General features: G+C 36.0%; 1 protein-coding gene across 5 annotated transcripts in view; it reads right to left on the reverse strand.

Annotated features, from left to right (window-relative positions):
* Positions 1 to 4,228: 4,228 nt before the first annotated feature.
* Positions 4,229 to 13,607, reverse strand: part of LOC142342384 (transient receptor potential cation channel subfamily M member 3-like) — a 97,729-nt gene continuing 88,350 nt past the window's right edge. For all 5 annotated transcript variants that reach the window (XM_075393697.1, XM_075393695.1, XM_075393698.1 and 2 more), the window contains 7 exons: positions 13,168 to 13,313; positions 10,102 to 10,275; positions 9,314 to 9,558; positions 8,556 to 8,784; positions 8,126 to 8,273; positions 7,047 to 7,183; positions 4,229 to 4,546 (listed from right to left, as the gene is read on the reverse strand). In XM_075393697.1, the coding sequence (XP_075249812.1) occupies positions 4,301 to 4,546; positions 7,047 to 7,183; positions 8,126 to 8,273; positions 8,556 to 8,784; positions 9,314 to 9,558; positions 10,102 to 10,275; positions 13,168 to 13,313 (1,325 nt within the window). In that variant the 3' untranslated portion in view covers positions 4,229 to 4,300. The remainder of the gene's footprint in view (positions 4,547 to 7,046; positions 7,184 to 8,125; positions 8,274 to 8,555; positions 8,785 to 9,313; positions 9,559 to 10,101; positions 10,276 to 13,167; positions 13,314 to 13,607) is intronic.

Raw genomic sequence — 13,607 nt, forward strand, 5'->3', positions numbered from 1 at the left:
CCGTCGGCCTTTCGCGCTTGTCATCAAATTTTGCAATCGCAGATACCAGTGACGAATATTTCCAATTTCGAGGAAATTTGAACTAGTTTCCTTTACAGTCACTATTGTCCACGGAAGCCTATAAAACCTAATCTTAAAACATGGGCTGTGGACAATGATGACATTTGCAAGCAAATTTGACTGCTCAAAATGTATATTTCGCAACGTAATGGACTTGTAACAAGAGGTGAACAGAAAACTCTCCTGCAAGTTTATGCTAAACGACGCCCACCAACGATAAGTAGAAAACAATCAGAGGCCAGACTCGCCTCACATATTAAAACATTATTGCGTAAACAGTGTGATAAGCGCATCAATCACAAAAACGTGACAACACCAGCGCGTTCTCATCTAACTGGTCAAAAATAGGACGCGCTTCAAGTGCACTAATGAAAAAGCTATAAGCACTTTAAAATCACAAAGCTTTAATGAAAACAGCTATAGTCAAAATCTCTTCACCTATTTTGCCATCATAATCTTTCACTCCACGTTCCGCAGTCCAATAAGTGCCGACTCATCCAGCGCAAAGTGCAGAATCCTCTTTAACTCATCGCAACCTAAAATAATATTAATTTGGGCGATCTTCTTCAATTGATTCAAACATCTTAGTACATCAAAGACCGAGAAAGAGGAAATGCGGAGTGAGAGAGGTTTCAAATTTTGAACTTAAAGGAGCAGAGAAAATTTAAGTTGTTGCAACGATTCAACGACGGAAACAGAGTTCCATCTCCAATAACCGGAAAAGGCTCTTCAACTCATCCTCGAATGCAGTCCACAACAGAAACTACACCAGAAGACTGACTCAAACACTGCATTTGAGGCAAAAGATCATTAAGTTTGATACAACTGTCTTTACGGTTAAAAACCTGCGTCTGAAAAATTGTTTGTTTTTTAAAGATTTTGGTCTGCAAAACAGTTTTTACTAGTTAATGCAAAAGTTGATTTCATATGCTTTGCAAAGTTCTGAATGGCAGAGTCTACATTACAAAACCCAATTTGTTCGTCATTAAACAGAAAATCACAGAAATAATAGAAACTTTTTGAACAGAGCCAAGAAAAAAATTTTGAAAATCTATGCTCTATTAAATAGAGTTTATGGAAATTTGCGACAAAAGCAATGGTAGAGGCTTCAATGAAACCATTGATTTGATATGATTTATAAAAGTTTTGTTCAACCTTGAAAGCTGAGAAAAATTGTGGGCCCCAAAATTGTACAATTAATGGATACCTCAACCATAAGTTTTGCCAATTTTTGTCGGAAATGAAATATCGTCGTCGTCTTTCACTAATTCAATTTTTGAAAAGTTGAATTGCTCTAAAGTTCGAAAAAAGATGGTTTGATTACCGCTGTGAATTCTTAATACAATTCACTAAAAAATACCCGGCAGATTGCCGGAAAAAGCCACCCTTTATTCCCTCAACCCACGTTGGGATTGAAAAAACTGGAAACAAATTAAAGTTTTTTTTGTAAAAAAATCTGCAAGTTTTTAAATTCTTTTTGTAGCTAGACATGCTCCTGTTCCTTAATGAGAGGATAAAGGGGGTATTATCGCTACCAATATTTAGGGATGGTAACTACAACCTATGAGAACAAAAAGTCATTAGCGGACATCTGAAATTGGGCTTTATGGGTTTATCATCTCGATTCTGTTTTTCAATGATCTTTATTTACAATTGCTATTTATGAGCACTCTGGGCAGATCGTATTCAGAATTAAACCAGCCTGGAGAAGTCAAAAAAGTTACACACAAAATTTTGCTCTAGTTTTAAACTAAGGTAAAGAAAAATAATTTTTGTTTGTCGAATTAAAAAATATGGAACAACATGTCCTGATTCAAACTACAGAGAATTTGAATTGAATTAAGTAAGGACTTGAAACAATTTTGGCATTTATATTGAACTAAACGGAAAAAACTATGATTCCATATGTGCTAAATATTAAAAAATCTAGAGACAATTAGAAGATTTTGTTTTCCAAGACCTAATGTCTTGAGAAGCAATGGTAATATTAACATTTGATTTAAAAATTAAACGTATAAATCCTTTAAGAAACTACGTAAAAAAATCTCCATTGGAAAAAAAAATTGCAGACAAAACAAAAAAGAGGCAAAACTAAGAAGAGGAAACTGAAAGAAAACAGAATTTTACTTCGAATCAGTGGACCGAAGTGAAATTAAAAGCAAATAACTGCATTCGAGAATCTTGAATTACAGCATGCTATAAAAAGATAGAAATCTTAAAACATCGTTCAGCAGTTCTAATGTCTAAAAAAATACAGTAGGATTACAAAAAAGTCAAGTTGCACAACTCACTTAAACAATTCGAAAACAAACGGTGTCTCAGTCAATGGAAAAGTTTCAAAAAATACAGGCCAAAAATGAGTAAAATCATGCCGCACTACTAGTCGCAGGAGAACAGTACTTTTTTTAGAGTAAGCGACAAGCCCACAGGAAAAACAAACAAAATTGGAAGACAAAAAATCAATTTTTGATTTTTGAAACAACACTAAAATGAAACTACGAGAAAAAAGAACACAATGACAACTGAAAATTGAGGAAATCAAAGAACGAAAATGTTTTTTGGAGTAAAAAAAACCAAACCTTCTGAACTCCAGTAATTAAGGAGACTAATTTAATCTCTTCTAGAAGCCTATGGGATTTGTTTCTATTCCGATTAAATAATAAGTCGACGAAACGAACACAAATGAATGCGAGACTAAAAAAATCAGTAAAAAATTTCATTACAAATGGTGTCAAAGTCTTGAAAACCACTGGCTTTGAACTCACACTCTTGATTAGGTTCATTTTTGCCTAATAAGCAACCAACAAGAACTGTCATTAATGGTAATATGTGATAAGACATCAATATTTTTTTTTGAAAAAAATGGGCAAATATGAATTATTCGCTAATATCTAGTGACTACAAACAATTTCAAACTCATAAGAAGCTATGGCTCTCATTGACGGTTCCAAGCAATTGCGAAAAGACACAATTGGAAAACATATGTTTCATTATATTAGCACTCAAGAGAAGAAAAACAGAAAAGAGATGTCAATTTGACGCTCGTGAAATAGAATCCGTCTGAAAACTGAAAATTTGTTCAAATATCATTTTCTCATTCCACTTTAAAGTTAGTTTGAAAAAATACGAGCTTTTCTGTTGTAGCTCCTTTTATTACTTCAGCCTGACTAAATCACAACTCTAATTTGACCTATAGTTGAGGAGAAAAAATCAAAAATAGTGTGATCAGACCTTCCACACCAATATAAAAAACAGCAAACCAATACAGTCAACTACTTTGGATTGTAAAAAAGGATAACGCCTAAATAATAGGCGTTGAGATGTTGACAGCAGCTATTGAAAAGCGAGAAATACCCTGAAAAGCTTAGTAAGGTAGTAAAATTAGTATTTGGAATTTGATAGCTTACACCCGAATGGCAGAAAACACGTTTCTACTGTCTCTGAAAAAAATTCTAAGATGAGCTCAGAAAAATCGAAAATCAAGATCTTAAAAAAGACAGCACGCCAATACAATTCAGATGCTTGGGATTGTAAAAACAGGAGCGCGAAATTAGCCGGCTTAGAAGATAAGCGCCGCTTATAATAACAAAAACTGCTTTCCTTATATGTAATTTTTGGTGCAAAATTCGATTTCAAATTTTATCAGTCCTCTATAAAAAACGCATTAGTTCCCAAAATTCGGGATATTTATTTGTAAAAACTTTTTTTACAGAACAAAATTTAAATTTTACAAGTTCAATAGATATGATTGAAGCAAAAGAGCATGCAAGGCCAAAAATTGATTACGAGAGTTTTTCGAAGTAAAAAATGGATACCGTGACCGACAATAATTTACTGCACATATTATGCACCATAATATCGAGAAATATAGAAAATGGACAGAAAGCATAATTAGGAAAGTTTTTATTGCAGCAGCAGTAGTTTATTTTGAGAGCTAACAAACTGCAAGACAGTTATCGCCCTAAGGCAGCAGGAAACACTTTTTGATTACATTTTGAATCTACCTCAACGTTTGAATTGCTGTCATTCCGCTTTTGAAATGCGATCATCAACAGTTAATTATTCATCTAGTTTGAAACCTCTATATTGGTCAATTAGTTTGTTCAGAGCGGCTCGTGATAATTTTTTTTTTAAATCCACAGAGGAAGAGTAAGGTGAAGGGGGTTGGGGTAGGGGGCAGGGGGTCGTTGAGGTCAAAAAGATAACTTGTTTAACATTTCTTCAAAATGGATACTGCAAATCACCGAATGGACTTTAGAAACTCAATTCTTAACTCTTCTTTCTGTTTCTGTCGTTTCCTCGCCTGCTCTTCTGTGATTCGGATCATACTCAGAACAGTGTCGTCTATCTCTCCGATTGAGGTGACTCGGTCTTGGGTTATTTCCCGAATGATGTCCTCGGGTGCTGCGTCTGTTAGAGACCGTCGCAGCATTTCGGCCACCCCATGACGTTCAAAGATTTCCAACATTTGACGAAGTCGTCGCTGCTGAAGAGAATGATGGAGGTCAGATAAAGATTTGTATCAAATCACAAGCTTTTGAAAAGCAAAACGATGAGAATTGGTTTTAGATGGTAAACTGATTACATCGGAAGACTTTTTTCAAGGCCATTCCTGAGTTGGAATTGAAATTAGTTCTATATAGTCTATATAGTCTATTTGGATTCTCTTCATATTTACAATCACCCTTAGTCTTGAAAATAGAGCCATTAAAAAGGTGATTACTCGTCGAGTCATAGGAAATCGAAACACAACAAAAATGTGGAATTGAAATGATGTTTTCACGAATTAGGAGTTTTACTATATATAATTCCGAATTAATTTTTAGTTTATGGCAATCAGTTATGAGCGCCGTGACCTTAAAAACTATAAACGTTAAAAACAGGACTTTCTTTACTTTAGTTACTTCAAAATTAGATCACTCCACTGTTACTGTTTTCATGATCAATAACCCAATCTTGCGAGTATCCAAAGTGCACACAACAATGAACACAAATCTTTTTCAACTTTGGAAGTCATTAGCCGTTATAAAAAAACACAAAATTATTACGGCATATGTTTTAAGTAATGGTTACGTGACTCTGCTTGAAGTCACTGAGAACTACCAGATTATATCCGGTTCGAGATAAAATGTCAGAATTTCAAAGTCACTTCTGCAGAGTCACGTAACCATTTTAAACAAGTACTGTGCAAGTTCAGTCGGAAGCTTTGTGGAAGTGACTTTATCCGATTAAACAATCAAAGTAGGAGTTTTCTCCCGATTGATGAAAAGGAGAATCACTTTCGCAGACAAATGGCTCTTTTTTCCTAAAGCACTATAGGAATAAAACAATTTCTCTATTTCTTTGTTCATTGTTTTTTTCTGTTTGATACAAAAAAAGAGACAATTGTCCCTAAAAAAGAATGACCGATGATGATTCCATCCTTGCAAAAAACAAGATGTGACAAGATTCGATGGTTGGAGAATCTGTGGAAACGATGAATTCAAACCAAAAAAAGGGAAGACCCAGAATTTTTGGGACATCTATGGATATGGTTTTCGCGAGGAGTCTTGACCTAGCCGACCAATACCTTTGTCAATTCATTCAAGGGATTTTTTCCGTTTCTCCATCCACCAGGAATTTTTTCCGTCTTTGCAAGCCCCCCCCCACCCACATCCATCAGTCCTCTCATGCTCCGGTAAACCAGAAACAGCACAATTAGCATTACATAATAAAAAATCCAAAATCAAAATCCTGTTAGGGGACAGAATTGTATGCACCAACAAGCAGTGGCAAAAACGGAAAAAAACCTTTTCAAGAAACTCGAACAGTTAAAGAGGAAGAATACCACCGAAGCACTCTCTACAACATTGCAATGATGATTCAAATATATATCAACGAAAGTGTCGTTAAAACGATCAAAATAATGGAGGGCAGTGATTTTCATGGTTTTCGTAAATCTATTGATAAAAACTTGAGTTAGCATCGTCAATAAGCCAAATCGTTGAAAAAGATGCATTTGAAAGTGATTCAACAATTGAATACGAGATGTCTCAAATTGACATACCAAATACGTTTTCATTTACTGGAGCTGTATTTAATAATTGTACAGTTAATTTTATATAAAAAAAGGATTTTAGATTTCTTGGAGTCTTCAGTTTTTTTTGTTTCAGTTATAATCTAGTGTTTGTCAAGATCCGGAGCTATATTAAACAGTTTTTGAAGTTCAAATAAATTTCAATTCAAATAATTAAATAACTTTCGAAAAGATTTTCTAATGAAAAGTTATCTGGAAAGCTCCAAAATTGAAAAAAAAACGAAGCAACGTCTAATTACACCAATGAAGAAAAATAACACACAACCGTATACGTCTGGTGAAGCGGTGCTGTAAGAGTGGGGGTACGGGTTAGGGGACGTGCAGTTAACACAAATTCACCTAGGTCTTCTGTTAGAGTATACACTCTAGTAAGTAAGCTCTGATCATGAGATGGAGCTCAAATTGACAGCTCATTAGAGAATAGTAAGACTCTTGCAGTTATGACCAGTTGGAGAGCACAAGATTGCGATCAATTGAGAAATAGTGGGGTCAAAACCCAAAGAAAGCCCAAAACTTCACTCTCACTATGATGGTGTTAACATTGAATAAACATAACGAGCAAAGAGTTTTTCCAACATTTTCTCAGCAGCTTCCGTGAATTATTTACTCATAGAGACTAGTTAAGCTCTAATGAGGCTGGTCAGCAACCTAATGCACTCCAGCCCAACCTACCAGTCCCGTTTTCTGAGAACAAAGCGTTAGACGAAAAGCGTCAGCCGAAAAATTTATCAAGCGAAAAATCGCATACAAAAGACCGTTGGACTATAAATGCTGCAAAACTTCTTTGGGAGCAGCTAATCAGAAAAGTAGTGGTGGCCTCTCTGATTCATGATAATGAGTAAATAATTATCAATCATAAACTTCTAAAGGAATAGTAATTAAGTGGCAGGCAAGCATGTCTGAAACTTACATGTTTGGTTGGTTTGCGTTTGCCACTTCTTTCGGATCTGTTGCTTTTTGAACAAGTGCTGTCACAGCACAGTAGTTTCTTTCCAATCAGCCACACAGATTCAAAGATTGAAAAAGGAGGTGGCAGAATTGTCTTGCCTGAAAACATTGGTCGTAAAAATTTCTGAGGGAACATAGTTACAATACAAGAGCCGAGCTTGTGCCTCGGCAGATTACACGGTTTTAGGTGCCAGGCCCAAGAAAAATCTGAACAGATCAGTTCCAGACGTTGACGTTTGATCAAACCGTGTCACATCAAAATGACCCCTAACAAGACCTTTACCTTTGTGAGGCCCAAGAAATAGGGCGATCTTTGAGCGGCCGTAGTGGTCTTTGATTAGACAATGTCAGACGCAAGAGACCTCTGATCAGAACTACGAGCCATCATTGTCCAGTCTCATCGTGCGATCATAACATCTTCCATACCCTGTAATTTGAGTCGCATTATACCCCCGTGTGCGAAAAAATAGTCTAATCAGAGGTTTTTTGCGTCTGGCATCTCAGCCATGGTAGTGGACACTTTCCATTTAGTTATTTGCAATGAACAAGACGAACTCAAAAGCGCAATTTGCATTTAATAGCAAATTATTGTAGATAAAGGCACCTAAAAACAAAAATCTTTCCATATAACCTTCATTTTTCTGTTATGCGACGTAGCAATTCAACCAAAAACGCCTTTATTGATGTTGATGTGCTGATGGCAGCCCGGGCTGAGGATTTCGCCTCAAAAATTTTGGGGAAATGTGTGTAAAAATAAAAATGTTACTTTATCTCTCGGCTCAAGAACGGTGTAACAGTAATTACAGAGACATTAGTCAGCCAAACTGTTTAAACAATGAATGCAATGAGCGAACAACAGTTGTAATTGTCGGGTTTAACCAGATGAGATAAAATTCTTGGATTCCCTCATTTTTTCAAATAGGGTTATCCGTCCGTGGGGTTGTTCTTTTCCTATGTTGGGTCTTTTCCTAAGGGATACGGTGTATGTGATACTAGTATTTTGATGAAGTATGAAGTAGGTAGGTAGTTAATATGCTGTACCTTTGAACTCAGTGATAAGCCAATACATCTCTGTCTTCCACTCCTCGTCTGCCTTGTTTATCACATATTCGAAGATGCCTTTGTAGATCGCAATCAGCAGATTCATCATCAACGCATTCCCGAAGAACTTGAACGCCACTGCCATTATCTATACACATTTAACTCGGTTGACCTCTCCTCGAGAGTGCATTCACCCCCCTCCCACCGTACCCCCGTCACCTTCGATACCCAGGTGTAGACCTCAACTTATGAAAAGACTTTAAAATTCTAGTGGGGGAGGGGGGGCAATTTTGACTAAAATTACACGGTCGAGGTTCCTAGTTAAAGTCGAGCTTCAGTCTTTTCATGGCCTGATCAAAACTAATTTTGAACGGATACCTCAACCTGGGCTCCAAATTTCAAACAACATTCAATGCCCAATCTCTCTTACCCTTGTAAGACCGACGTTTCTGCCGTTCATGGTGAGTTTGTGGAAGAACTTCCCGATGAGCATGAAGTAGGGACGGAGGAATATCCATTTGTAGGAGTAGTATGGCTCGTATATTGGGTCACCAAGGGAGGGGTCAACTGGGTTGCTTATCACAAATATGCACAATCCCAGGGCTGTTAGGATCACAGCAAACACACACAAGGCTATCAAGGTCTCCACAAGCATTTTTCTAGAACAAAATCATATTAAATTCTGTATTAAATTCTGCAAGATGTTTATTTTAGACGATACTAAAAAAATTTGTCAAATTGTAGCTGAATCTGCATATATTGATTATTTACATTTTAAGACAGTATTTGAAATTTGGACAATTGTTTACAAAAATTTTAGTGGAAAGGTAGACAATTTGATGAGGACAAATTCTTGAAGTTGATCTCTTAAACTTCGATTGCCTACTGATTTTAATATTCATTCATTGAATACAATTTTCTCTTGAAATGGGAAATTTGCGGTCGAGAGGGTTCAGGATCTTGTCTTACCGAGCTTCCTTGTTTTATTTTCTGTTCAACCCGTTCGAAAGAAATCAAACCTACTTCAAAAAGTTGGAGGGATCAACGCCATAACAGAATCGGAGACATCAGACAAAGCCTAGTGATTATCAGAAATCATGATAGGTAGGCAGGCAATATAAGATTTTATGGAATCATGACAATGTCAACATCATCATAAAATCTGCTCTAGCTCCAAATAAAACGTACCGTATCATGATCCACATGGGACCGAGTCTAGAACTGCACTGGTAGAACCTCATCAGTCTGATGTACATCATGAACAGAGTCACCACGTAGAGCAACATGGCCAGGAACTGGAAGGGACCCTCCTGTCCAGTGGAATGGCCAATCGCAGCCACGGGGAAGGAGGCCATGCCTATGGACAGGTATGTCCACTCTATTAAGTTCCACTCATTCATGGCCCACAGTTTGAATTTGAGACGGAAGGCTACCTGCAGAATATACATTTAAAACTTGAAGCAAGTGACTGCGAAAGATGAAAGTGAAACAGAATTTGATATCCCTTCGTAAAATCTTTTAAAGATTACTGGTAACGCGAATAAGTCTAAAACTTGCAAAACCTTTGCATGCGTTCCAGGAAACTTGGTTCTCTATCAAGAAATAATTAAACTATTTTTAAGGTTTTTCTTAATGAAAAGTCAGCTTAACAAGATCTTGCCAAGAAACACAATTACATCATTTTCTCGATAAAACTTGGAGAGCCAAAACCTGATCTTTTGGATGAACTAAAACGTCTTATTAAATCTTGTCATGTCTCAATAAGTTTTTGGTAATATACCTAATATTTTGAAACATGCAAAAAATATTGCATACTTTGAGCTCTCTTCACTGCGAAATCTCGTCAAGAACATATCAAGATGTTTCAATTTTCGATTCACTGGGACATGAATACAAGTTTATAGTTGCATGTTGGAGTCTAAAGCTGGCATTAGCCGCATAGCACAAGGAAGATGCCACTAGGAGTGTGAATTAACCTGCTGGAATGCGAGTTGTCTGTAGCTCTCTACAGCGTAGCACAGCATGAACATGAACCCAATGAACCCATACACACTGTTTGTCCCCTCTTGGACATCGAAGGCTGCCAGAGTGATCACCACCAGGAACACCAAGTAAGCGAACAGGTACAGCATGAATTTGGTCACCGGGGCCTGTAGTAACAGAACATGTGTCCACAAAATCTCAGGCCTCCGAAATCTCAGACACAATCCGGATGTTGACTTAGACTCGTATTGCCAAGCTCAACAATTTACTTATTCTGAATTGATCAAAAGGCCTATTTTTACAGTAAAACTAAACATTTCACAACCTTCTTTTCATTCATTAATTTTTCAATTTGCATATTTTTAAAATTTACCAGCTTCTGAGATTTAAGTCACGATTTTCCAAAAAAAAGTAATTTGAAGCTAAATTTTGACAAAATAGGCAAGGTAAACATTTCACCGCAAAAGCAGACCGAAATTACATTTGGCTGATTTCGCCCTCGTGTAATGCGGTTACGTTAAGATGCGGAATTCAGGCTGGATTTCAATTCAGCCGGGAAATTGGATTTTCCTGATTTTGTGAAATTACGTTTCGTACGAAAACGGAGTACGTTTACCAAATCCAGTAATTCAACTCCAGAATTTGGTTAGAAAATTACACAAAGTTAAAATTCACAATATGGATTTTTTCCTTCCCAGCCCCTTGGTTTTTTTTTTTTAGCTAATCATACATTTAATTGCACTGAATTGTAATCGTCGCTAAAACGTTATTAAATTTGATTAAAAATTTTTCGAAGTTTCCTACTTAGTTCAAATTTTTCGGCTGATCGATTTATTGGCAAAAAAATTTCTTTAGATTAGTTCGATAAGCGGGAATTGCCAGATTCAAAGATGGAGTTCAAGCTACAAGCTTTGTGTCCCAAATTCCGCAATTCTGAAAGTTACTAATATTGTGGAATTAGGCTACTAATTTCCCTTCCAAATAACCCAGCTTTTGAATTCCGCAAGGTTCATGTAAATAAAATGTAACAACATAGCAAAATGGAATTAGGTGACCTTTTTGGTAGAATGTGACCGAGATAATTCAGGCCTGCCTTTTGTGTAATGAAATAATCACACTTTTGCTTTTATATAATTGTTTAATCTGCCAGCTCCTGTATAATTTCATTAACTCGATTTTATTGAATGTTTGAACCAACTTAAGAAATAAAAAAAATAATCAATGGACAGAATCCATCAGGAATATATAAATTATAAAAGTTGTTCTTGGTCGAGCGAACTTTAGCTAAAATCCACATTGAGTCTGAGATTAAAAAGCTTTTGAGATCTGCAAAGAGAGGATGCATAGTCTTACAAGATTTTCGGAACGAATCTTACAAGATAAGTATCTGTCTTACAAATTTCTTACAAGATAAGCATTCGACTGAGAAGTTTTTTTCAAGACAAGGATTTGTCTTACAAGATTCCTAGAAGATTACAGTTTTTTTTCACAATTCCTGCAAGGCATCAACAAATTTGGAACTAATTGGCATATAACGCATTTTTCGTTTTCGATAGTGTAAAACCTGAAACCCAAATTTTTTTTATTTTTTGTGACAATTACATTGAAACCCAGTTATAATAAAAAAACATATAATTGTGTTCGTCCACATTGAGTGCCATAACAATACATCTGAATTATAAACTATTAGGTAAGCATTTTGTTCAGAATAGCACAATCTTAAAAATATGATAAAAAATAATGATTTAATTCACATTTTCGGCAGTCTCAATTTCCTGGCATAATACCAAAAGTAGATATCAAAATTATTAACAGGAAAAGAAAAATGAGTTTGTTATCATGCTTGTCAATTTTCAAATAAATAAATGCATAGAATTCACCCAAAAATGCGCAACTGTTTCTCTAGTTTTTAATACAATAAATGAAGAATAATTCACACAAACGAACCAATGGGAATGCAGCTTAATCGGAACGAATTTGCGAAAAAATAACTTACAAGATAACCACTCATCTTGCAAGATTTTACAAGATAAGCTTCTTTTGCAAGAAATTTGCGAGGTCTTTTAAGATAGCCATCTTTTGCAATAATCTTGTAAGATCTTACAAGATGACCACCTGGTCTCAGCTGGGGGCAGAACTTGAACATGAACAATTAAAAGTCACTGAAAAAAACCGCTAAAAAAGAAGTTATATAAATTTACGCTGTGAAATTATCCAAAAACTTTTCAAAAAAATATTTCGAAATTAAACCTAATCATGAGATGTTTGAAAATTGTACCTCTATATTTCATACATGAATAAAAAAACGTTGTGAACTTTACTATTGTTCGCAATTGTGATCTGTGAATTACGCATTTCAGAAAATTGTTTACAAGTCATAAACATTGAAATTGGAATTGGTTCGCTTGAGCACATCGTTGATATTCGCCCAATGGGATAATGGGACACCCTGAAATTGTTCTATAATTGTCCCGTCCAATCACAAAATAAATAACTGAAAACAGCGATATTGTGAAGCCATTTCAAATGGATGACTGTGGCCTCAATTATTGGAGTTTTCTATCTCAATTTTTCAAAAAGAAGAAGTCTATAGCTCATGTACTATAGGCTACGTGACTCTGATATGATGAAATCACTGAGCACAAATCGAGGACTGCGTAGACGCGGTTTGAGATATAGGCCAAATTATTGAATTTCTCTGATTTTTTTTCTCTTGACAGTACTAAAAGTGACTTGATCAGAATATGGCCATAGTAAAAATCCAGAATTGAAAGTTCATGATTCAGTACTGGTTTACTCTGGGACTATGATCCGGTAGCAGAGTCACGTGTCCTTGCTGGTAATACTCACTTCGCAAGCTTTAAATTACGGGAGGTTTTAAAATCGGGCACTGTTTTTTTGAATATCTGGTATTGTGGCATTGTTGGATCTCATCCCGAAGAGGTCTGCCATTTCAAAACTTGCTTCCGTGAGTGTTTCAGGCATTCATTCCTCATCCGATAAGAAATTGTTACTCATCTCCTAACTCGGTCTCAGAAATACTATGCCAAGCTACCTACCTGGTAATAGTTGAGGAATGACTGGACCACTTTGGGCTTAGAACACTTTCGATGTTCTCTTTCGGAATCGGATATTTCTTCTGAGCTTCCGTCAACATGATAATCCTCGTCTTCGCTTCCCATTGCAATCACCTGCTCCAGGATTTCTGCAACAACACAGGTAATTCACATTGGGTCATGAAAGTATTATCAACAGATGGATAATGATAATGATTATTATCATTTCAATTTGCGTGGTTCAAAACTGTGTAACCACTTGATCGGAAAACTAAATGTCGGCTTACTCGCGACAAGCCAGCCATTATTTAGGTCAATTATGAATCAGAGTAAAATGTTTTCATTCTGGTTTCATCAGTTTTTTATTATTACGTCTTGTGTTGTTAAGTGGGTTTATAGTTTCTGGTTATGTTCACCGGCTCATATAACAGTTCCGACGGCAT

This window comes from Convolutriloba macropyga, chromosome 7 (assembly GCF_964194025.1).
Source record: "Convolutriloba macropyga chromosome 7, txConMacr16.3, whole genome shotgun sequence".
Taxonomy (NCBI): domain Eukaryota; kingdom Metazoa; phylum Xenacoelomorpha; order Acoela; family Convolutidae; genus Convolutriloba; species Convolutriloba macropyga.